At 40.7% G+C, this 27,021-nt stretch overlaps 1 protein-coding gene across 2 annotated transcripts in view; it reads right to left on the reverse strand.

Moving 5' to 3' along the window:
• The window catches only part of MCTP2 (multiple C2 and transmembrane domain containing 2), a 120,495-nt gene that overhangs the window by 67,415 nt on the left and 26,059 nt on the right, over positions 1-27,021 (reverse strand). The window contains exons 6-11 of one of the 2 annotated variants that reach the window (XM_017805277.1): positions 18,777-18,919; positions 17,908-17,984; positions 16,653-16,764; positions 14,751-14,786; positions 6,218-6,382; positions 4,288-4,418 (exon numbers count right to left, since the gene is read on the reverse strand). In XM_017805277.1, coding sequence (XP_017660766.1) covers positions 4,288-4,418; positions 6,218-6,382; positions 14,751-14,786; positions 16,653-16,764; positions 17,908-17,984; positions 18,777-18,919 — 664 coding nt within the window. Of the gene's footprint in view, positions 1-4,287; positions 4,419-6,217; positions 6,383-14,750; positions 14,787-16,652; positions 16,765-17,907; positions 17,985-18,776; positions 18,920-27,021 lie in introns of those variants that run through there. The other variant, XM_017805278.1, reaches the window with a different exon arrangement.

Genomic DNA, 27,021 nt, shown 5'->3' on the forward strand with positions numbered 1-27,021 from the left:
CAAAGGGCAAAACTCTCAGATTATTTGTATTTTACGTGATGCAAATGATCTCCCAAGTTAAATTCTCAACACAGTAATCCTATTTCAGAATAGAATAGCTCTGCTTGTGGTCATCTTTTGCTACATTACATATTAAATTCAGGCATAATCTTTCACACATGTGGCTGTATGTAAGATCTGTAGGGGATGCAATTATGTAAGTTGAGTGCATTGTGCACACAAATGTAGCACCTTTTTTTTTTTTTTAACCACAATTAATTAAATGCTTTCCTTTCTCCTCTTGATCAATATTGAGGTCTGCACCTCTACATTAACCCCTAGTCCTGTAGAGGATTACACCACAGCTTTAGTTTTCATTTAAAGCTATTCTTTTGACTTACAGCCCTCATCTGTAGCTACTTTTCCCCCTTTTTTATTCATTTTGCAGAGAAATATTATTTGAGAACACTACACAGCACATTTGGGAATCAAATGTTAAAATTTCACTAAAAGGTGCTGAGCTTAGCCTCTTACTAGCCCCTGCACAATTCTTGAAAATCCTTCACAAAAGAGGTCAGAATCATTACCACAGGGTCCAGCAAGATGCATCGATGATTAATATTTGAAGAGGAATTTCAAATGCCACAGGTGTCAGGGAGACAATTAATAAGGTCTTATTCTGACTCATTCTACAGATAAATTTTTGTTGTCTGATTCATCCTATAACCTGGTGAAATTTAAATTAAAGGTTTGGATACAGTCATAGATTTCACTGCTCCATCCCAACATCGAGGCCTTTAAAATAAGGCTTGTTTCTTGTTTCAAAGACAGTTTCCTGGAGGCATTCATCACAAAGATATTGGATGCACTCCAGTTTCAGAGCTCATGGTCTTAAGTCTAGCAGTTTTTGTAAAATCTCTTCCTTGAGGTAAATATGTGAAGGAAAACCCTTCAACATTCCGCAGCATCTCTTTTTTAAAACATATCCCTTACTGCAGAAACACTCTCTAAAACCCTGGCATAAACAATTTAACTCTGCCCAGACAAATTCTGCACACGTTAACACCTTTGTTTATTAATATACATTAACATCGTCTCCTGTTTATAGCATGCCTCTTATCCCAAAGGACACAAAAACCACTTAATAAAGGTTACTAACAGTCCTGTGCAGACTAAATAAAGGGATTATTTCATCCAGCACCAAAATGCAGCCACTCCTCAGTGTCAGACCCTGCAGATGAACCACTCAAGGCTGCAGGATTTTAAGCAAGGAAGGGCAATTGGACCCAGCTGAAAATCTAAGGAGACTGCAGGTAGGTCGAATGTAATAATTTAGCTTGTGATGTGCACTGACAGTGAGGGTTTGTTTTGTGATAGAAGAGTGGCATGAAATGTTTCCTCACTAATTCAGCAGCAGACAAACGCCCCAGGTGTTACTGTTTAGCACCAGAGGTGCAAGGCATTCCTTATCCTACATGTTCCATAGTCTCCACAGACACTTCAGGTCCTATTTCAGGAATAATATTTTTACCTTGAAACCAAATTATGCCTGGGAGAAGAGACCTGTTCCAGGGTTGTAAGGCATCCATCCTATATGAAATCCTGGGTTTAAAGGAATTCATAGGAGTCTTTAAGCCACAAAAGTTCTGCAGCCTGGATTAACAGATTTGACTCCGCTTTAAGCATCTCCAACTTCATTTGAATATTAAAAATATACATATATTTAAAGGTCTAACCAACACAGTTCTGGGCTGAACAGGCTGGAGGGGGAGTATAACGAATTCTAACTCTATTCACAAATTGGCCACAAAATTATTAATTCAGATCCAGAAAATTTTGCCTTTTACTTAAAACCATGCAAATAATTTGAGGGCAGTTGGCTGTACTGGCATGTGCTATGACTGAATACAACCCACAAATATTCTACTAAAGAATCTTTCTTACAATGATGTTGTGAAATCCAGAAATCTCAAAACTCAACTTGGAAATCATGGAGACAATAAACATGGCACCTCATAATGCTGTTTTTCCAACAGAATCCTTTTCCAGATTAGATGGTATTTGAATCCTTCATAAAATATTATTTATTGGGTGTCAAAAGTTTCTACACAGTCAAAAAAAGACTTGTTATTATGCATTTGGTGTTTACCTATTCTTGTAATTGCTTTTCAAAAACTAGTATATTTTCTTTCCTGTTTTGATGCTACAGCCAATTTACTGTGTTTAAGACAGGAAAAGCAAAACTTTTCTCTTCACACAGACATCAAAAATAACTTTCAACATAGAATCATAGAATTGTTTGTGTTGGAAAGGATCTTGAAGATCATCTTGTTCCAACCCCCTGCCACAGGCTGGGGCACCTTCCTCTAGACCAGATTACTCAGGGCCCCATCCAACCTGGTCTTGAACACTTCCAGGGATTTACCCTGGAAGATTTACCTTTACTTTAAGGTAAATCTGCCACACAGACTTCACCAATACTGAATAGAATAAGCATTTTGCTGATAGTTTTTGCCACACTAAACATCACCTGCCAGAAACCAGTAGAAAAAAATAAAAAAGAGGGGAAAAACCTAAGGAAGAATTTCTCTGGCATAAGGGAGACTGACCTGAGGCAAGCCGCAACCACTGCTTCATTTCTTAACTCTAAACAGAATATCAGAAGTAATGGAAGTAACTGTGAGAATGGAAGGAACAGATTCATCTTCAGCCACTTCTCCATGTGATGAGCAACAGCAGTCAGCCAGAAAGCATTTCCTGCTCTGCAAAACCACAAACATTTGTAGAGCCAAAGGGCATTGTTCTTCTCAGTGAATAGTTTCAAACTATTTGCATGCTTAAAGTAAGAGAATGTTCTTATGAGTTATTGTTACTGTTATTTAGTCAGCAAGTTGTGAAACCCTGGCCAGGTGAGAACAGCAAACAACTGCAGGCAGGCTCCCAGCCCCCAAGAAATTTAGAGGTTGTGGCAATGATCCTGCAAGCAGATAAGCATGGGCAGACCCAAGAGGGGCTCCAGAAGCTGAATGGTTCTTGATGTTGCTGCATGGAGTACAGATGGAGTTTGGGGAACATGACAATGCTGCAAGCCAAAAGAAGGAAGAAGGTAGAGTTACTAGTAGGAAAACAGCACTGTACAAACTGAGATAGAGTGGAATGGGATTATAGAATCTAGAAGATCTCAAATTGGAAGGGACTCATAAGAATCATCAAGTTCTGATGTAAGAGTAGAAAACGTATTCTATTCCTTTTACAAAATTAAAGGTTGACTGCTATCTCATAAAAAGTTTCATCTGCCAATGTGGCATAAGACCAGTATTTGAGAATTTGAAGATATCACAGAATCACAGAATGGTCTGGGTTGGAAGAGGCCTTACAGATCATCCCATTCCAACACAGTACCATGGGCAGGGACACCTTCCACTATTCCAGGTTTATCCAAGCCCGGTCCAACCTGGCCTTGGACACTTCCAGGGATGGGGCATCCACAGCTTCCCTGAGCAACCTGTTCCAGTGCCTTACAACTGTCATAGTGAAAAATTTGTTCCTAATATCTAATCTAAACCTACTCTCTGTCAATTTGAACCAACTCCTCCTTTTCCTGTCACTACATGTTCCCATAAATAGTCTCTCCATCTTTCTCGTAGGCTCCCTACAGGTACTGGAATAATTCAGTGGGACAAGATCTGGTAGCAGTCAGGAGATGGATAAATCACCAGTGAGGCTGCCCCCCAGAAACGATGCTTTAAACCAAATAAGCTTGTGCAGGAGTGTGGAGCCCCAAACCCATAGAGATCAGTCCTCTGTGGCAATGGGGGGAGATTACCCAAATAAAGCAAACCCAGTTAGCAAGACCCATATGTAAACATTAGTTTATAAGAACTACAAGAACATAACATCAAAGTGCAAACAGAAAAAAGGGATACCAGTGTCTCAAAAGGAGCACAAAGATCCTTGGGCTGTCACCATCAGGATCTGGAGCAATATCACCATACAAATACAGACAAATTCTGCCTCCTTGATGCCACTGGCTCTCCAGAAACAGCTGCCACTGAGCTCCCGCAGTATTTTGGGTTTTAGAGGCAGCTTCAGTGTTTCTGCATTCAGGTTGTGGCTAATCAATTACCCATTAACAGGTTTTAATAAACATAATGTAAACATAATCTGGACATGACTGCAAAAAGGAGAAAAAAATACATTATGATGCTGGGAATAAAAATAAATTGACCAGTTTAAAAAAAAAAATCACATTATTTTTCATATTTACCCCACCCCACCCGAAAAAAATCTAAGCCAAACCCAACTTACGTTCCCAAAAGCTCCTCGTGCTTTTTGTTATCCTTTCTCCAGACCTCAATGTCCAACATATCCTTCCTGTCAGAGAAGTAGTGAAAATCAAACTGTTCCCTCCACTGAGGATTTGCACTCTTACACAGTGTCTAGAAAACATGCAGTTATAATATTTACTTTTCTTAAACAGTACTTATTTCCACAGTAAAGCACATATCAATTCTTTTACAGAACAAGGCTGGATGTTAGAACATCAATTACTAAGGTCTTTCCAACCAAAGGTCCCCATCCCATCACACAGAGTCTCATCTTCCTAAATACTTTTTTTCCTCTCTCTCAATAAGAAATATGCAATTGTGATGTGAATGAATGGCTGGAGAAATTCTGAAATGCAGGATGGACCCACCAACTCCACTTGCTGCGGACTGTGGTCATCATCCAGCATCACACACCAGAAGAAATCAAGAATAACCCTTTTGAGGAAAATCACCTGGAAACAGCTTTGAACACATTAAGGAACCTAACCCAGTATTTTTTATCCTTTTGTGTAAGATACAGGCAAAGAAAGAGCAGATTTGAAATTTTTAATATCCAGTTAATTTGATATCTGTAAATTGTGCCTCTGAGTTCAGCGAGACTGCTCATGTGTTCAGGTTACTCCAAGTATTAACTGGATTGGGACTTAAATCACTTGCAGCTCGTGTCACACTACACTGCCCACTGTCAACATCAGTATGGTCACTGGGAGAACAGGAGATAGGATTAGCTGGACGATGACTGAGATTTCTCCCACCTTGTCTGCTTTTCTGAACCATGAGAGATCGTACTTTTTAATTTGAACAAACTCCAGGAAAGAACATGAAGCACTGCCAATTTGAAGTCTTAGTGTGTAAAGGAACCAGCCCCCAACTTTTGCTGGACCCTAGACAGAAATTTTAAGTAATTAACTCACTACAGGCAACACTGTACTTGACTCCCCATTTTAAATATCTTAATTTTCTATGACTGCAAACAGCCCATCCTTGCAGATTCACAACATGGGCTATGGACCATTACAGAGTAACACAAAAAGGGACATAACAGGAATAACATACATTTATTCTAAACTAACTAACTCATTTGTTATTTTTCAAAACTACTTTTCCAAATAAAAAACATTGACCTTGGTCTGAGGTCTGATGTGGGGGACAGAGTGCAGGTTTCAGATGCGCCTACATCCGAACATTATGTTCTGTGAACTTGCTCTGTACGTTTTGTACAGGAGGAGGTTTGTTTCCTCCTCCTCTGCACTTCCAGTTCATGACATGCAGAGCTCTTGCTTTCTCAACAGAATATTATTTTAATTACAGCCTCTCTCATTATTAGACACTGGAGGTGAAATGTATATCTTTGAGAACTCCATTCATTTTTTAGATTCCCATTAAACAGTACTGGATACAAGTTCACACAGCCTAGAGTAATAAAAATTAAAATCAAGACTATGGAGTATTCTGTCTGTTTGGGGTGAGAGGCTCCCACTATACGTAACACATTTTTCAAGAAAGGTGTTTTAAAAAAAGAAAAAAAATAATTCCCCTGCGCTGGGAACCATTTCATGTCTGCTTTTCCAGCAGATCTAACATTGTAAACCCAACTTCTGTACTGGCAAAGAACAAAACACATGTGTGGTGTGTGTAGCTTCATTTCATATTGAGGTCAAACATCCATCAACATGATGAGTCTGTTAAATGCACAAAACACAGATACACACAATATTCCTAACTTCCTCTTTCTCTATCGGCATGTAAAGCATATTAGTAAAACACTAATGTTTCTAATCTGGTCTCCTGGTTTTGATCTCACTTATATAAAAGGGTATCAAGAATAGTTCCATCTGAGGCAGCAACACCACTAAAACACCAAGTGCCTTATTGGCTTCAGCAAACTTAAGAAAATCCTTAATACTTACCTTGCTCTTGTATCTTTGATCTCCCAGTTTGAGGAGAATAAAAATCTCTGCCAAGCCCCCTCCAGGCATGTTCTTCCCCTCCAAGAGTGTGATGGTGACCAGCCCGTTCCACAACTGGTTCTTGCGCAGAGACTCGGAGAGTCGCATGTTCCGCATGAAACTCGACTGAAAAGCAAGTCAGCAACAGAAAATGTTTACAGACCCAAACATATTTTTATGCTCAAGTTAAGTGTGATATAAAATCACCAGGAGTAAGAGAGGTACCATGCTTCCCTAAGAGTAAGTAGACAATGGAGGGCAGTAGGATGCTATGGATTTTCTGACTGTACTACGGCTGGCCTTGCGAAGGGATAGGGCTCAGCACCACAGTAAAATCAGCAGGGTTACCTTAAACCACCATGGAAGTCAACTTCAGCTAACCTGGCTGAGCTCTGGCAAGAGCAGACCTTGAGCTTTGAGAGCAATCTGTTACCTTGGCTCAGGGAAAGACACAGGAGAGTGATGGGGAGATGGAACAGGGGAGAAAGTAAAGTAAACTCTAAAAATGTCTCTAGCTACATCCATAAAACGCAGGTCTGTCCTTTCAGGGGAGACAACCCATGATCATAAAGCCTATGGCCAGGTGAAAGGCTGAACACGCATCTTCCACCTCCTCCATCACTCAACCGCCCGCCGTCTGCGTTAGCTCTTTGCCTGCTGCCTTTGCTGCTCCTGCTTCCAGAAACTGAGCCCACGAATCAAAAATACTGATGCCTGCTGAAAAAACACTGACACCACCAGGCTCTTTATCTGGAGTTATGGTTACCTGGTAGCCACATTTGTTACCTTCGCAGCTTCATCTTACATAGCACGGCTGCGCTAACAGTTTGCTAACTGGCAATATTTTATTGGACAGAGGATGATTAAATAGGCCTTTATTTGGGGGGAGTGAGCTGGAAACATTAAAACTCAAGGCTATACTTTTCTTCTCGCAGTAAAAATCCTGCCATATTTTATTCTCGTGAAGCAACTTTTAACTCGCCACACTTTGGAGCTTCAATCATGTCATATACAGGTGGGAGCAAGACGGAGGAGAAGATTTCACAAGTCACTTTAAAACAGGACGTGTTAGCTTTAAAAGCAAGTAAGAAATGTTGTTGCTAAATAAAACTATTGCAAAAGCACCTGATGTCTGAAGATTACTTTTTATGGATCAATTACCCGGCAACAAAATTCTTAAATCATAGGTGGTGAACTCACAAATTTTTTACTCACTTTTTACTGGTTAAAATACCAAACTCTGAATCCCACAAGCATATTAATATACTTCTATTTAAACACCCCGTTTGGCTTTCCTGGCGCAATGGGTAAAAATTCCTACCTTTAAAAAGAAAACGAGATTTTGATTCATAAATCCAGCTGCAATGTAATTTCTTTTCTCTCTTTTTTTTTTTAAAGTTCGTCTTTTGGGCCAAAGAGCTAAAGCATGACTGTTCCCATGGACATACTTCAAAGTCCCAGCAGATATATTCCTCCCTAAACACTGCAACTATTTCAAAATCCTTTTTATAAAAAAGGGAGTAACGTCCACAAGGGATCAAAGGGCATTCTGCAGTCTGGCAATCGCCTTAGAAAAATGGCAGTGCTTCCATGAAATATGCCCTAAAATAATTTTGCAGCTTGGTATGTCCTAATTTCGAATTGGATGTTTATCTTGGAAAGGCTTCTATCTAACTTGTCCATAAAACAGCTCCACTTAGCTCTATGAGCCCTGTGAAAATGGAATCCAAAGCTGGCTATTAAGGGGGCCTGGAGATTGCTTCCATATGGCGTAACAGCATGGGAGTGGAGGGCTAAGGCCTACAGCAGGCGCTGCTTGGCTTGAGCTCCCCATCTATCCATGGACACTCATTGCATTACACCATAACATCTGGATTATTGCTTGTAATGTCCCTGGGAAATATCCACTTCCCATCAAAGCCTTTATCTATCTCGCTTGTACTTTGAACATTTTAGTATTTAACATAGTCATGTTTGATGTGATGTACTTGCTGCTTTAGGAGCAAGGATTTTCCCTCCCTGCCGTTCCTTCCTCAGAGGAGGAAGAGATATTTGATGTCAGTTCACAAAAAAAAAAAAGACAAAGTTTATTATCCACGTTACAATTTCTTTTAAAAACAAAGCATCCATCTCTCTTCAAAGCATCCAGGCTGAACACAAAAGACAGTTGTTATCACTCAGTTTTCAAATCAAACTTTGATTCCTTTCTTTTTTCTTATTCGGGCCAGTATTTTAGGGAGTCACTCAGCACTGGGGATCTTCCTACCCCAGTTCTGCAACACACATAACCCCAGCCTTGTAGCCAGTGGCTTGACAGTTCAAAGGACTGTTGGGAGGTACTCAAACCACCCTGGATTCCACACGGTCACAGGAAAAATCAGCACCTGCACTCAGCATTACTGGAACACATTACAATGCATCAACCTTGACCTTCCAAAACAGGTGGCCCCAAGCAAACATCCTTGTGCACTCCTTTCTCAGATGGCTGTGCAGCTGTAAAGCTCTCTGTGCTCAGAACAGGGGTGTGTTGGTCTCCTGCTAACAGGGCCTGGAGGAGATCTAGCATCACTTGAGAGCATTCCAATGGATAGTGAAGCCAAGATGTTTGCAACTGGTTTAGGGCACAGTGCTGACCTGCAGCACCTCAACACAGGCTCCAGGACTGCAGTCTGCTTCCCACCTCCCCCCAGGCCAGCCCTGCCACTGGCACAAATTTCTCTCCAAAGAGAGAACAGCAGCGCACCAGGGGGCTGCTTGCCTTACACCCCTGCGAGACACATCACATTAGGAATGCTCTGGATTTCCTGGACATGCCCAGGTTGCTCCCACAGAGTCTGCTCAGCAGGTCTGGCACGTTTCCTGTGCCTTGTAGCACCTACGCGCGCACCAAAGAGCCCCTCTGTGCAGGCTCTGTGGCCACCTCTCCAGCCTCCCCAGGTACTTGGCAGGCTGTTCCTCTGACCACCCTGATGGAAATCCCAGTGAAACAGGCAGTGTCTCAGATTCCACTCACAGTTTCTGGAAGGAAGCAGGTCTGGGGAAACTCAGATGTGTGGTAGACCCACAGACCTGGGCCATCAATGAGCCAACTTTAGTGCTGCCTAGGGAAGTCTGCACTATGGAAAATTTCTCCCAGGTGACAAGAAAATGATATTACATTATTTATTTTAGAAGTCTTACCTCCTCTCTGATACCCCACACCTACTCAATTTCAAACTGATTTACACAGAGCTAATTGATTATACTTCACAGCCTCCCTCTGAGTTGGCAAAACTATTGCAGAGTAGAGCACAGAGAAGTGCAGTGATTAGTCCAACAAAGTTACTAAGGTGCAAAACAAGCACTGAAAAAAACACCCCAAACACTCTCCCTCCCTCCCTCCAGCCCCCACTACCCTAACCTGCCTTCACAATGAGACCAGAAAAATCAAAGCCCCTGTCTATACTGGCCAGAAAATGAGGACATAACTGCTTAATCAGAAGCCATTTTGAACTGTTTTATCTATTCAGCTTTTCCCTTTCCCTGTTACCTCCCAGGCTACGGACGCCTCCGCACTTGGGTGCTTCAGTTCCTCCCGCTGCTGATCCCAAGCCCTTTCCAGCTGTGCTCCCAGACTGGGTGCCAGGTCCTTCAGGCCTCTCCTGCTCTTTTTTCCTGTAAGCTCTCTGCACTCAGCCTGCTCACACTCTGGCTACATCCCAGACCAAAGTAAAGGTGCATTGCAGAGGTGCAGAAAAGTTGGCTGAAGCTAGGATCAGTCTATAGGGCTTGAAATCAGTAAACACATGCTTTATGATGGAAGTTGGCACATGTCCCAAGCACAAAACATTGGACAAGCTTGCTTATTCCTTCCCCTCATCACTTCTAAAATCAAGGTAGCCTTGAGACCAGAATTTGAGGGGTTGTCTCTAGATAGTGCTCTGATTTGGGCTGGCCTCTATGTGCAAATAACCACTAATACCATAAAGGTCACCTTTATGAGCAGTTCACTGCTGTAAAATGGATAACAACTGGAACTAAAAGCATCCCTCAAAAAAGCCAGCCAGAAAACAAACAAACAAACAAAAAAACCCAGTAAGAACAAAAATATCCAGAGATCTTTATTCTTAAAAACAAACTAGATCTTTTGAAGTCTAAGAGCCCATGTTTGTTGCAGATTTAGGGACTGTGCAACATCAGGTAAGTAAGGAATAATCTTCTCTGAGGCAATAGTATGGCCTGGTCATAAAGCAGGACCCTGCCACATGAGGACCAGAAGACTGCTCTTCTCCCTACTGCTTAGAAAGAGCATTTGCCCAGAAAACATCCCACATCTCTGAATAGAAAAATTAGAAATCAGTGCTCACATTACCATCTTAAATGGAATTTAAGAGTTTCTCACATCAACTTTCCATTTTTTATTACTTTCTGGTTTAAAAAAGAAAGCTGGACAAGAATGAGCAGGTGGGCCATATTCTGCCTTCACAGAGCCAAATACAGGAGATGAACAAGAATGACAGAGCTTTGGAGGGGAAAGAACTGGCTCATTGACCCAGCTTCACAAAATCCTTTAGGAGTTCCAGTCTCCCTGATAACTCCATTTGTATATAATCTCCCTCCACAGGCACCCAGCAAATCCCCTCTGGTGCATCAGGGCTGCTTTCAAATCTGTCTCTTTTCCTGACACACACATACATGCCCCAAGTTCAAACTTGTTTTTGAAGCAATAAAGAGATGCAGAAAAATTGTACATTTAAATGACACGGCGAGGTGGCCAAGTGTGAAGTGAGCCCATCTCTCCCATCTTTCATTTAAAAGGATGAGACAGGACAACAGAAAGCCTGCTGCAATCCCTGTGAAGAGGTCAACGTCAAAACTGGGCCACGTAATTTGCCATTTGAGAAAACAACAACACACAAATAGGAGGACTCTTTGGACCTCTCCTCATTAGGCAGAAAAACCATTTTGCAGAGGCAATCTCCCCTTGGGAAAGAGGAGAGGGCAGCGAGAAAGGCAAGTGAACCAACACGAGATTGCCGCCACGACGCGTGACCCTGTGGCAACCGAGTCCCTCCGCTCCACGAAGCGCTTGGAGAGCTTGGCTACCCACAGGGTATTGTGGGAGAAAGCCAAACACAATGAGGCAGACAAAAATGAAACCTAACAGCCCACACCAAAAAAAAAAAAAAAAAAGGAGAGCGAGGGATTTTCCCCTGCGATGAGATGCTGAGGAGCACTTGGGTCCGGTCAGCCTTTCAGCCAATTTATTCAATCAGCTTAGGCTATCAAGGTGGCAATTCTGTCACTTTTGTTTCAGGACTGGACTGCTGCAGGTCAATCCACCCCAAGCAAACCTGCTTATTTGCTTCACGGATGTTCAACACTTTAAGGTTATTCAGCTGTACAAATGCTGGAAATAGCGTGCCGGGCACTCAGGGTGAGACTCAAGCCACCCGGGACAAACAAGGCTACTGAGCATCAGCATGTTGGGATCCAGCAGAGAGATCAACCAACTCCCTCTGAGCCCCAGAAGGGAAAACAGAAAAGAGGGGAGAGCTTGCCAATACACAGATATGAGTGAATATATGAATACTGCCTAATAGTATCCTCTTTCCTTTTCAATGCCACCCTTCATGAGGAAAAGAAGAAAGCTGCGCTCTTGGGAACAGCTCCCACAGAAGACAGTGCTGTTCTTGGCTCCCATGAAAAATGAAGGATCTGGATGTCATGCCCATGTCTTAGGAGTCCTCCCAAATATGCAATGCTTCCCTTCTAGCAGAAGTGAAAAATATATACACTGTGTAATCAACAGATAGCTAAATCATCCAGTTCAACAGCCCTTGCTCCAAAGTGATTTAAAAGACAATACTCAGTTGCCAAAATCCTTCCTGCATATTACATATGCAGACCATGAGGCTACTGGAGCTGGACTGGACGTCTTGTACTGCCACTGTTTTTGTTGTTGTCTGAAATGCAGCTTTTTCTTAAAACAGCAAGGGAGCTCAGAGAACACACAGACGAAGAGTACACAATATCCACAAGAGCCCACATGAACCTCTTTGCCAGTCTGACATGGAGTTGCAACAGGTATTGATGCCATCAACATTTGGGGTGAATTTGGGAAGTCAGCAAGAATCCTGTGATTAATGTGAAAAGACTCATTTAGGACACTGATGTGCCAAATCTGCACTAAAATAACATAAAATAGTCAAATTAGAGGATAATCAGATTTCTTTCATATAGGCAATACAGATTAAAAAACAGCTGTGAAAGTTATATTCATTTGTCCATCCCTAAAATAAGTCATTTTCCCTGTATTTATAGAAGGAGAAAATCTAAATATTACAATTCAGGTCAGCTGTAGTTCAGCACACAAAAAAAAACCAAAATCCCATGAAAACTATTTCAAACAGAAAACTTTTATTTGCCTAAACTTGCAGATATAAAATTTAGATCTGTCTCAGTTCAGCTGCTCAAATGGAAAGTATACTGTGTTTTTCTCCTGCAACACCCAACCAGAGTCAGTTCAGGAGCCAAAAAAGAGACAAGTTTGTGTATCCATTACAGAGCTCTCTCCATTTCCCCGGCCTCCCTTATTCCTGTATCTTTATCTCGTCCAGCAACATTGTTTTCTACCCCATCATACTCTCTGGCTATTCTTCCATAACCTCTTGTGCTTTCCCTAGACACCTATATTCCCCATGCACACAATTTTTCTTCCTAGCCTTTATGTTCTGCCACAAACTGCTAGTACTGCTTCCACAGACCAGACTTTCCTAACTAAAGATGGTTATTGATGTACAGTACTAGTGTTTTAGTGCAGTAGCAGAATCAATAAACTAGGAAATACTGCTTTGTCAGATTTTTCCTGTGCATGCTGGGAAATATTTTTTACTGCCTTTGGATGGTCACAGAGGTTTTCTTTAGAGATCACACTGGAGCATGAACTGTGTCTTCCCTAGGAAGAACTGAAGCTCTCCTACCCTCTAGTGACTGGAACAGAACAGAGCACAGAGTTGAAGTTTTTTTCCTTTTAAACAGTACTTTCATGTCTCCCAAATCAGTACCACGCCTCAGCATTCCTTAATTTTATTTTCAAAGATGTTAAGGGACAAGCCAGAGTCTTGCGAGCTGAAGACTGACAGCTAAAGATTCAAAAACATGTATGTAAAAAAAAAATTATTCAAAATGCAATGAGATATTGCGTATGACCAAGGAAGAAAAAAACTTCGAGTGACAGCAATCAAGACAGAATTTGGCTATTCTGGAGAAAAAAGACCAGAGTTTAAAAACCTGATTCCCTTCCCCAGGTCCCAAAGCCAACCAGCGTCCAAAGACAGCTGTGTGAGAAACAGGGAGACCAAGCGACACTGATTGAATGAGGGCACAGTAATTTCCAGAGTTCCATTTAAAAAGTAAGTGCTGAGCTCTTCAATTATTCCATCACTTTCTATCACACGGCATTCAGGGAGCTCTGGCAACTCTCTGCTCCAAGCACTGCAATATCCCTGGAATCAGGGCTCCAAGGGCTGTACTTTGCACTACTTCTATTGACAAAAATATTCTTGCTGGCACAATACCTGAAATGGTTGGCTTCTCTACACAGCACACCACAGTTGTAATGAATAAAACAAGAGGAGGTTAATTATTCAATTTATTTAGGCACAAACCGATAGTTATACAGGAAAAATATCAAGATGCATGTGTTCTCATAAGAGCCAAATTCTGCTTTTCAGGAAGTGAGACTGTACAGCTCTCAAGCTGGATACTGAGGCTTGCAGTTTCTATATCATTATTTACTCAATAGCAAATTAAAGCTTTACAGAACAAACAAAAAGCCACAGTCTGTTTCCTGAACAAGTCAAAATCTAATGTAAAAATGATACAGGAATATAAAAGTAATGGAAGCCTGCAGAGATACTACAGGAGACCGAGGGAAGCAAGTTATGTAGATACGTGGGAACACACAAACCTTGGAAATCCTCTTACAATGGAGGTAATGAAAACTCCCTGCTCTGTCTCCATCCCAAGAACAAAAGGAATTTCAAAACCCACAGGGGCAACTAGAAGAAATACTGCCTCACAAAATTCCTCCTGTGACGAGAGGCAACCCAAACGATAAACTGGGATCCGGGAGACCCACACTCAAATCCAGTACCAACCACCGGCCACATTTCGGGTGTCCTTAACTACTCAAATCCTCCACAGCTCATTTTTTTTGGTTGAATTTACATCCATTTCCTTAGTACAGACAGATTTTTTTTCTCTTTCTACAGCTCTTTGCTGAATAGGATCTTATTCTCTAAACATTACCATAGCACCTACAATTAGAAAACAGATGCAATTTGTCATCAAAATGAAAAGAAAATCAAAAAAGCAAAAGGGTATCACAGCCCTCACATTATGACAGGTTGCACCTATACTTCAGTTTTCCTTTGTTTACCCTCTTTGTTTCAGAGGAGGGCACAGATTTTGAGAGGGGACTTTTATATTAAGTGAAAAAAATATGGATTACCTTGGACGAAGTTCGCTTCTTCCGACTTGACCATCTCTGTTCATGAGTCCCCATTATTGTATCAAAGAGAATCCAGGGAAAGGAAACAGAGAAGGAGTAAAATGGGGAAAGTGCTTAGTAAAATAATTAAAACAGCAGCTTGTCAAATGAGTTAGAAAAGCTTATTACAAAACAGGGGACTGGATCTACAACTGCATTTCCATCTACCTTCCCTCCCTCATGGAACATAACAATCAACAAATACACAATACCTGCACTGCACCAAAATAAAGAGGAAATGAAAAAAAAAGTAATTGAGAATAAAAAGTGGAGGGACCCAGAGCCATTAGTAAGAAACATGGCTTATACTTTTGGTGCCATCTGGTTCTACAGTAAGTTAATTTAAAAAGGAAAAAAAGTCATCTTCTTGTTAAGTGCTAATATGGATAGAGCCATTTGACTTTTCTGATTCCATTGGAAATGGCTGAGAAATCTGCATTTGAAATACGAGGGCTTAAAACATTGTCCTTAAAAAAAAATTACAATGTGCATCAGCTCATCTATCGTCTGCACTCTGAATGTTAACTAAGCACCCAAGACTACCAAAACCTGCTGTTTAAACCAATATATTTTTTGTTTCTATGGCTAAGTCCAATTTAGCCCAGGTATTCCTAAAAATCACAGAAGAATTCCTTAGGCTCTTCTGGCTACATTTTTTTTTGCTGTAGTAACTTTATGTCTTTGCTTCACCCCTTCCTGCAACCCAGTGCCATGTGCCAGCAATGCTCTCTTGTACAAGTTAGAGGGCAATTCACATTCCAGATCAAAGCCACCTCATAATATAGATATATAAATACAACAGTGTTTAAAATATTGTCATTAAGCCTTTAAATTATCACACAGTGAGGTTAAAATAACTCTATGATTATCTTATTATTAATTAAGAATTTACAATTCTCAAGGAAGCAACTATTTGAAAAATAAATAATGAATAGCAGATATCCCACACTAGCTTTTTCTGATTTTGCTTTCAAACCCATTGAAACATTTACATCTCTATAAATAATCCCATTCAGGCTGGAGTTCCATATCTATAATTCAATAGTGTGCTGTAAACAGTAACTTTCATATTAGACTATGCAGCAAACTTGTATTTTCTCTTAACATATGTATTACATATATATTTAAAATCAGCTCTGTTTTTTAAGACAGTTCAGGTAAATGCCTAATCTTGGCTTTTCCCCACCCCTTGCTCGCCAGGAGCAGGATTAGTTCACAAACATTTGTATGCTTCACACTCTGTATAAAACACTAGCAGGAATCTTAAAAGATAAAACAAAAGCAAAAAAAACCCAAACATGTAGGATCTCAAATTTAAAAGCTATCAGTTTCAGTTATGGTGTTCCAATCTCTGCCCAGGCTCTTCTGGGTTTCTTGCATCACCAAATGCACCATGTTTTAGCATAAGGAGCCAAGTTCAATTGAACTCAGTGAAGAAACTGCCATGGGGAAATCAGGGTTTTTACAAGCAGTGGGGGGCAGTTTAAGTCTTAACATCAAAGCTCAGCTTTTAGGTTTCATGTGGATAAATTTTTTCACTGTTGTTAAAAAAAAAAAATATAGTAACTTTTCTTCAACCTGCCCATTGCAGTGGTGGACACACTGCAGCACACGGAGAGCACTTTCACAGTGCATGTCACAGCACTGAGACAGAAGCAGAAGCATCCAGCTACAAATGTCTACACAACTTTAACCCAGATAAATATGGGGCTTTTTTTAAAGTTATGATCTACCTCGATTTCAATATTGAGTCTCAGAGGACGAAAATAAAGGTGGCATTTCCCAGTAAATCAGATTATGCCAGGTCTTCTTTTCTCTCCCCTACAAATTCCAGCTATAAATTTGATTTCCTAAGCCACTTACATTTCTCTTGAAGTCTCCTTGCTTGACTGCTAGACTCAAGTCTAATACAATCACTCCCATGTCATCTTCTAAACTGTTGGGATCTTCCAGTTTTAAAATCTGTTCAGTAGTTCTATAAGCAAAAAAAGAAAAAGAAAAAAAAAACGTGCATTTATTGACTGCAGTTAACTCGAGTTGATTATTAAAGGTCAGGCTGAGCTGTGCAAATTTCAGCTTCTTGTCTGAAATTCCCAATATTGAGTTTAAATGTTAAAATGGGAAATCTGGAGGGTTCCTTCTGAGTTCTTACAAAATACACCCCTCTTTTAATAACACGGCGCAGTGTTTCTATAGCACTGCTTACTACTCATAACTCTCCATATGCAGATACACACCAAATTAAGCTACTACTACCTTCACTTCACAGGAAGAGTATCAGGGAAACTCATCCAAGTGAATTTTCTAATATTAGTGGCTGGTTTTGACTCCAGAGATATTTATTCTGCCTGCATTTAATCTCCCTCCCTGACTCCGTTCCCTTGCTAAAAACAGGAATGCTGGTATTTACCTGGTGGCACTATCTCATGGATAAACTCATTAATGTTTCTAGAAATTCGGATACAACAGCCATAGGACCTACAACACACCCACGCAGGGAGAACTCATTTTCTCCAAAAAAGTCATCGCACAGCAAGGGAGTATAAAAGAGAGAACTAAAACTTGAATTCCTGGCTTCCAGCTCCACATTGAGACCAAGCAGCAGCAGACAAAAGGCACAGGGCTTGCCTCGGCACTAAATCAGGGCCAGATGCAGCTGCTGCAGGGATGGATGGCTGCGGGGGGAGGCTGGAAACGGGGCGCTGGCAGCGGCCGGGAAAACCGCTCCCCAGCCCGGTGGTGTGCAGGGAAAGGCACCCTGTGCTACGTGGGGATAAGAACAGGTCTCAGCCTCCTCCCCCTCTTTTCTTCTTCCACCTCCATAAATTATTCTGGTGTAGCTCTCCCTAAACAATGCCACATACAGAAATTGTTAGCCCTAGAACTGGGCTCCATCCAGGTTGGATTTGAATCCGGTACGTAACGCCGGATGAAAACACGTGTGTAAAAGATTTATCTCAAGTGATTTCCCTTAAAATGTGCTCCCCATACTTCTACCCGAAAAAAAAAAAGTTTGCATGAATAGACAAATTCCAAGGCAGAACAAAAGCATTTCATTACTTCCCTCTGTTAATCAATTAAGCTGCATTAATAAACTTTAATTAAATAAACACATTACCTATTGAGTTCAAGTTCAGTGAGCGCTACAAATGCCGAACCCATGAAGTCTGAAGAGGTTAAATCTCGATCGTACACCTGGTAGCAAAATAAGACAAATATTTCCAATTTTCACATCATAAGCCAGTTTTATCCCAGGCGATGAAAGAACTGATATTTTAAGCCCTTTCAGTTCAATTTTGTATTTGAAAGATCAAAGCTTAGATATAATTCAGGGATCATTTTCCATCTCCCTGCTTTAATTTGTATTTTTAACTAAATATTTAACTAGCATTTTGAAAGTATCTTCTTAATATTATGTAAACAGAGACATGTGTGCTGCTATGGATCGTGCCTGTTCCTTTATGCTCCGTGCGACAGCCTAATGAAACACTGCACAAAAATCAGGTACTTCTGGTTACAGACGTTTTAGCAATTAGTGCTCACAACTGGTAGCTTGTGGTTCTGGTAACTATAACGTTACTCATAATGAGAAAAGGCTTTGCTACTTGTCACGGCTGCATCCCAGGTAATAATTCTGTGCAACCCAGCCAAATTACACTCTTAAAACGTGCTCCTGAAACCACTCTTGGTTTTCCTGAGTTTGCACAAGCACGGGAAGAGGGAGAAGAATTCAGCTCCACAGCTTTAAAGAGATCCAGTCAAGGAGTTTTGTTTCAACTTAGGTTTTTGCAGACGAAAAGCAAAACATGCGAGTAAAATCTGGAAAAGACATATGTGCGTTTTAATTTGAAATTGCTGAAACACTTAAACTGGATTGTGTTTTATGTTATGCTGCTACAGCGAATAAAAATCAATGTTTCTGAAGTTGAAAATGACTGCTTAAAAAAATATTGACCCATCTTTTAAAAATCTAAACCCAAAACTTACCTCAATCCACAGTTTTTGATCAAGAGTCTGTACAGGTAGCACAACAGTTTCATCCCAAACTGGGTTGAGGTTCTTGTAGACGACCTTACTTTTGTAGAGAGTTTTCCCATTCAGTTTAAACTTCACATACGGGTCACTTGTACCTGTGATAATAAAAAATAGGTTAGCACACCTCCATGTAACCCCACAATATTAAATTATATTTTCATAAAATAGTAAATAATAATAAATGGTCATTATTTATTTTATATATACACAAGCATATACTTAATTACCTATATAAAAATTGTTCATTCATAGAGGAAATCTATAGACAAACCAGAAAGTTGCGTGAAAGCAGGCAACAAAAAAATCTTCATAGTTTGCCTAATCTCTGCTGTTTTATTCTTAAAGAACATTGATTATTCTTTAGTAACTTAGTTAACATTTTAATTTGGGAAAAGAGCAAACAGCAGCAGTGATGAAGGACTATTTACAGGCCAACTAACGGCACAGTGGAAGAGAGAAAATGTGATCCTGTGCCTATGAATATATAAAAGGACCAAAACTCAAAAGCATCGTAACTGGGATAGGAGCTCCAAGGAAACCAGTAACAATAGCTAAAATACCCGTCAGGATTTCATCACTGGGTGTCACTTGCCAATTTACTTAAAAACAAATTTGAAGTTTCAGTGAAAAAACACCGACATTATTCATCAGCTCAGGATAAAACCCACACACAGAACAGACTCTGTGAAACCAGGCAGTGTTCAGGTAACACATTTTTTAATCCAAGTGGCACAATTTGCCATGGCAATAATGTCCCGTATTTTTATGGAGCAGATGTCCATGGACAGAGCGTGAGGCTCGTGCCACTCGACAGCAATAGAAGGACTTGCAGCTGTCAAAGGAAAACAGAAGAGGGAATCAACTTTTTATTATTGTTATTAAACTGGCAGCATCTGCACTAACACCAGCCACCGTGCAGGACACGGGACAAAGGTACAGGGAGGATTTAACTAGATGGTTGACTTAGTTATTCATACAGACTTAGCAAAAATATATCACAAGTGGCAAATAAGGGGAAAAAATAAAATTGAGATGTAGCAGCACATACAATTAACTGAACCTAGGTGCCACTCATCTGTCATATCCAATATTTTCTCTATGATACTTTGCATTTTGAATATTATATTAAACTTCCCTCTTAACACTTCAGTTTCATTGGAAGAATAAGGCGATGGTCCTGGCTGCCCCCCAGCCTGCAGCAAGGGCTCCTGGTAAGAAAGACTGATTCCTACACCAGACTTCACAGTCAGAAATAATCTCAACCTGTCCTCCCTGGCTCCCACTGAGATGTTGACTGACAAACACATGGCAGTCCAGGATAACCCAGTCTAAGAGAAATACTCAGTCTTGTCAGTAATTTGGTGATAAACAGTGAGAATTTGAAAAGTCCATATTTAAATATATAAAGCTCTGATCAGTGTTATATGAAGACAGATTTCAACTCAAGAAAAAATAGTTATATATAAGCATCTATTTGGAATTACATGGCACTGAAAAGAACTGTGCTCGTGGGACATACAAACTTATTTTTAAGAATTGTAAACAGTTTTGATTCTGCTTTAATTTCAAAAGAGAGGAGTTGTAGAACCCTGCCCATTCTGCACATAAAGGGTGTTTCATTCACAGAAGAAAAATACCAGTTGGTTTTCAAATACTATCTGCAGCTGATCCTTTTCCTAAATAAGAATTGTTGAAATAAACCCCTTTTTTGTGAAAAAGTGCTGCAAACTTAAAGAGAATTTTCTTTTTCTTCTCCTTGAAGACAGAATAATAATAAGGGCCTGGTCCAAAGCCAGGGAAGTCAGAGGGCAGCTTCTCATTGTTTCCAATGGGTTAGGACTAGACCTTTCCCTAAAAACTTCTCAGAACTATGATTATACTCTTACATAAAGCACACATCTTAAAAACAGCACAATTTCCACAAGGAATGGGAAAATACAGATAAATTGTAGCCCCACAATGTGGGCAGTAGCCCTTAGGGGATGCAGAATTAAGAAATAACATCGTTGAGCTCTTCGGTGTTAGGTTCTTGCATCTTCTTCAAAAACATTTAAAAATTTAAAAAAAAAAAAAAAAGACAAAAAATCCCCTGACTTTTATTTACAGAGTAAGCAGGAGAAAGCTGCATTATTAAAAACAAAGAGTTATAATAATGTCTCCACAACCCATTCTGTGCACAAAATAGCAACTGGCCAAGACAGAGAAAGCAACTGATGAAATGAAAGCAGGAAGAGGGTGATGGAAGCAGGTGGTCTGTGGTCATAACTCATCTGCTTTTGGCAGAGAAAACCCATGAACAAGGGCAAAACCTGAAAAGAGAGAGAAAAATAGGAGATACAGAGAAAGCAAACAGCCAGTCCAATACCCACAAGTAGAAAACTCCAAGCCCCTTCTTCGAGGCTGAGAAGCAGGAAAACTATAGCTAAGTAAGCATCCCAATTGCATTATTGCTCTGAAACCTTTCCAGGTTGTTATACAGTAAAGGAAAATAAAAGGGGGGGAAAGGCTACCCAGCATTGCTCATGTGAGCCAGGCTTTAGCAATCATTCTCATATTTTTTTTAATAAATTCTACCCTCATATTTACATCTATTTATACACAGAAACATATATGTGCATATGAAAGGAATATATATTTGTATAAATCTATATTTATATTAAAAATATATATATTGTATATTAAAAAAAACAAACAGTGAGAGGCGGGCGGAAAGCTATAATAAAAAGAGGCCTTTAATTAAATAAGATTGCCACTCTGGGATCAGGCCTTCATGCTTGTCAGCTTACTCTCAAAATAAACATCTCAAAGCAGGGCCTCAGTGGTGTCACTTACTCCAGCAAGGCAGGCTGGGTAATCCCTCGCTATCTTGACAGCCACATAATGTTCAAACTGTTTCACGGGTGAGCGGCAGCACTCGGGCGAAAGAAAATATTAATGCCGGGAATTAATAGAGAAAGGGATGATGGTTTACAAAAGCCAAACAAGGAAAAGGTGTCAAGTTAGTACCGGTGTTAATTGTGAGGGAAAATAATTGTGGAGGGGCGGGGGCTCGGCGGCGCTCGCCTGTCTGGCTGTCAGAGGGGTAACATCTCAACTAGGCAGGCGGGGGACGGGGTCGGCACGGGAGCACGGCTCCTGGATCATACAAATGACGGGATGACACATCCGTGCCAGCAAACAGCTGGACTGTCACCTCCACAGCCGGAGCTGGAGCACACAGGGCTTGGTGGGGTGAACCTGGATGGCCTGGAGAGAGATGTTGGGAGTGGATACGGCACCACGACCCCTTTGGGGGCTCCCAGAGCTTCCCCCAAGCCACTCCCAATATGTTGACGAAGCTCCCTCCATCGTTCTGGCTGTTTCTGGTTTTCTTTAAGACATCCCATTGCATCCAGGTGAACAGAACAGGTTAAAAAGCAGACAGGGAATGAGAAACAACCCAGGTGAACAAGTCTCTCCTGATGGGATGAACAGCACAGACTGCAAAATACCGACTGCATTTGAATTCAAGGCTTGAAGCCTTCTGGATTCAAGCTCAGAAAGATGTCTGGATCTATTAAAAGCTATTTATTAGACAATCTACAATCTAAGCAGAAAAACATAACTTCTTTTGAAAAGCGCCTAGTGATTTTAGAGATGAACCAGTCTAAAAAAAGGATTTTTGTTTATAATCTTCTTTGAAGTGTGACAGAAATGGATAATTTTCCGAAGAAGCCACATCAATTAAAAAAAAAAAAAAAAAGGCTTTTTAGCAGCCATTTCCTAGTGAAGGCAACTGAATCAACAACTTTTCAGCACGTGCACCCGGGCTTTTCTGAACATAAGGTCTGAACCTGCTCATCTCTCATCTCAGTCACACCAACCGTAGCAATGTCAATGGGGGAACAGATCATTCTTGAAGTCAGTTGAGAATTTTACCCCCAAAAATACTTCTCTCGTTGGAAAGGCAAGGTGTGATGCTTTGAGGCTAATTCGAATATTACGCAATGACAAAAAGGTTCACACACAGCAAAATATATATAAAAACTCAGGATAATTTACTTCTCAGACTAAAGCAAACCAGATAGGAGTAAAAAAAAAAGGATGACCTCTAAAAAAAAAAAAGAAATCATTCCATCAGCTAGGCCTGTTTCCCCATTAGAGAAAGAACATTCATTTCGACAGTGATGCTCCCTGGAATTCCTTTGCATAATATCTATTTCACTTCTATTTTCTCCCACTAACACTAAAAAGCAATGAGTGCAGGCAGATCAGACATCACCTAAATCATGAGAAAGCTTCAGTGAGTAAAATGATGCTGGGACACAGCAGCAGGAGAGGGTTCAGTAGCCCAAGAAACTGTTAATGGTGTTTTTAAATGGATACTGCTGCCCTCTAGCAGCTACCGAGAGATGGATCACATTGACCGTCTCATACTGCTACACATTTGCTTTGTAATTAGGAAATAGTAACCCAACAAACCCAGAAGACCCAATATAATTTCAAGCCACACACTGTTTTATAGGAGCAAACTTACTGGAAATATAGCATATGAAACAAGTCTTGTTCCATAAATAAATAAATAAAAATTACCAGCAAGCTGCCTTAAAAGTCTGAAAAATCAAAGAACAGTGTGAAATATAACCTAGACCATCTTAAGTTTTGGTTAAAAAACTAAATTTTACTCTGAAGAAGGAAATTAAAGATTTATTTTATATGCATGTAAAGAATAAATATCTGAAAATCTTCCTAGAAATAGAATTACTGGAGTTATTTATGACAAAGAGTAAAGACGTTTTAAAATGGAACACACATTTTTCATTTTAAGTGGAAAACCACTATATTTCTCATAGTGCAATAGCGCAGATCAAGGCTTAAAGGGGAAATAGAAAAAACTATTCTGCTGGCAGGAAATTCAGGTAATTTTGGAAAGTTTTGTGCCCAGCTAGTTTTACACGGCCAGATGGAAATGAAACATTGCTTGGAAACAAGCAGCACCAATAGATTCCAAGGGAAAACAAACCAACAAGTGGAAAAAAAAAAAGACCATAAACCAAACAAAACACACAAACCGAAAAAAAACCTCCACCACAACAAAACACAATAAATCAAAAAGACCAGAGAAGCGTGAAGGAAGCGTGTAAACCCACAGTTGATGGGGGAATAAAGGAGGGGGGGGAAATGCCTGAACTGAACATTAACAGAGTGAAAAATGCAGATACAGGAGTTCCTATTCAAGACACTTCAGAAACACCATTAAAAAAAAAAAAAAAAGGTAAAGGAACTGAGCAAAACCAACTGAAAACCCTACCAAAATGCCATGTGGGATCCGTTAGGGACACATGACATAAAGAACAGAATTGTCCGTGGTGAAAAATCAGTCCAATGGAACATTGAATTCCCAGTCAGGACTCAGGTATGAACTCAAAAGAGGTCACAAGGACAGGGCAGAAGGTACATTTACATCACCAGGCAGCACTGAGAAACTTCTGTGGTATCTTATCACAGAATGGTTTGGGTTAGAAGGGATATTAAAGACCACCTCATTCCAACCCCCTGCCACGGGAAAGGACACCTTCCACTAGCCCAGGTTGCTCCAAGCCCCATCCAACCTGGCCTTGGACACTTCCAGGGATGAGGCATGCACTGCTTTTCTGGGCAACCTGTGCCATGGCCTCACCACCCTCACAGTAAAGAATTTCATCTTAATATCTAATCTAACCCTAATCTCTAACTTTAAAGCCATTCACCCTTGTCCTGTCACAACATGCCCTTGTAAAAAAATGCTTCTTCAGCTCCTTCTTAGCCCTTTTAAGCACTGGAAGGGGCTCTAAGGTCTCTCTGGAAACATCTCTTCTCCAGGTTGAGCTATCCAATTCAGATTTTCTTGTTTTCTCAGTCTTTGACCTAATAAATCTCCTTACAGATTACCTGAAAGATGCCGTGTGAGCTGTTAATGCAGACAGGTGCCCCCAAAGAGCAAGCTCTGACGACTGATGGAGCTATTACAGTTTAAGAAACCCGTTATCTAAATTACAATTCCCACAAAAGAAGAGTCACAGGGTATTCTCTGGGCCCTACATATTCTCTTTCTATGCTGCCATTCCTACATTTCCTAATTTAACATTAATTTACCAAGGGCAGATAGGCACATAAATTGCTTTTTTTGATCTCCTCTTATTTTCCCGAGGCTCCTATCTCTGTGCATTCCTTTGCCACAGCCAATCCAGGAAGGATGCTCACAGGGATCACTGCGTATAAGCAAAAAGTTTCAGCCACACATGTTGCACTTCCAGAAACTGCCTTTGGCACAGATAAACACTTGCAGCACCAGCTCTTGTACACAGACCTACCCAGCATCCAGAAAATATCAAAATAAGTCCTCGGCACCATTCAAATTCTCAGCACTTGTAAATTAGGCATGATTACGCCTTTCAAAAAGAAGTGTGAAAAGTTGCCTAATACATCTCAATAATTAATAAATCTGAAAGCCTAATGATCTAATTGCAGATACCCTGAAAACAGAGAAAGTCTAAATTAATCAGCGTGTTTGCAGAGAGCAATTCAGCCTAATTGCTCTGAGCATTTGCTTTCCAAACAATTACTTGCTCTAAGCTGACAAATACCCAGCACAGCACACACACATCCCTTCCTCTGGCACCCTGGTATCAGCACAGACCCAGACAGTGAATCACAGAATATCCTGAGCTGGAAGGGACCCACAAGGATCATCGAAGTCCAGCTCCTGGACAGCCCAGAGCTGTGAGTGCTGGGCTACTGCAGATTCGTTACTGCTGGAAGTTAAAAGTGTGTTATCCTAAGCCCTTTCTTTCATTTTATTTTGTCCTTGGGAGGCTGAGCTCTAGCACAGCTCTCAGTGATTCCAGAGCTGCCCATGCAGCACAGCCTCCCTGCCACCTCCAGGAGCCCACTGGGACCCTCTGGCAGTGGGGGCTGTTAGACATGAGAGCAGATGATGACATGCTCTGGATATGGAAAGCCGGGTGCACCTATCTAGACAATGGCATCCTCTGTACTACTGCATCCCATCTTGCTCCCTTCACATGTTCAGCTGCCTTGGGAAAGAAATGAGAAGAAAATCAAAGTGCAGGAACAGGAAACAAATGAAACTTAAAAGAAAGAAATAGAAACAGGGCACAAAGGTCTTGTGAAAAAATCTACAAAACACAAAACCATGTGGAAAAGAGACACACACAAAGTTCAGGCTGGAACAAGGCGCTTAAAGGAGGGGAAAAAGAAAAAAGACACCAACCACAGCCACTCACCAGCTGACATCACATCCAAGAAGTGTACTTCTTGTAACCACACTGTTTAACAGATGAAAAATATACTCAGACTTTGAAAGTACAGGATTTGGAAATGAGAGGGGCTTCTCACCTGCACAGGCACTCAAAACCCAGTTTCTGTTTACTCTTAACAGCGGCAAAGCTGGGTGTAAGGGAAGGCAACATTTCCTTACAGCTGTGGCATCACGTTGCTGCTCCCTGTCACAGCATCACTGTTGTGCAAAGGTGACTGGTACAGGCAGCAAATGTGCACAGTCAGAGCACCTCAGAGCCAAAAGGGAGCAGGACCTTTCAGATTTCATTAGACTGACTCAAATGATCATGAGGCATCACCCTGCCCTGTGAAAGTGAACCAGCAGGTAGAAATGGGCTCCAGCCTCTCCTAGTTCAAAGCAGGAAGTTGGGAGCTTCACAAAAACAGGGTCAACAAGGTCATAAAACCACTAAGGGTGTAACAAGACAGCAACACTGACAGCACCAGTGATTTTTTTTTTTAAGCCAAATAAGATAGTTATCTCTCTGTTCTGCAGAACTGCTGCTGTGCTCAACAGATTTTTAATCAATAAAATACATTCTCCTTTTCTTATTACTTACAGTATTAAAACTACATAGACACAAACTCCTCACCATCACTGAAATGCATCATGTCATCTAGTAACAATAATACTATAAAAAGTGCATAAAAATCAAGTTTTTCGTGCTGTGTATATACACACTGAGAACTGTGACCTTCAGTGTTTGAGTCATCAATTACAAGAATTTTAAAAACAGGACCCATGTGCTGTCTAATGTAAGGTACCAAAGGTACACACAGGTAAGATGCCAAGCACATCTTACCATCTGCTTAGGCAGTTTCTAATGTATGACTGGGTTAGACTGTAAGCAAGTAAATCAGACTCCAAGCAAGCTGA

Source organism: Lepidothrix coronata, unplaced genomic scaffold (assembly GCF_001604755.1).
Source record: "Lepidothrix coronata isolate B3197 unplaced genomic scaffold, Lepidothrix_coronata-1.0 Scaffold11, whole genome shotgun sequence".
In the NCBI taxonomy this organism is placed as follows: Eukaryota; Metazoa; Chordata; class Aves; order Passeriformes; family Pipridae; genus Lepidothrix; species Lepidothrix coronata.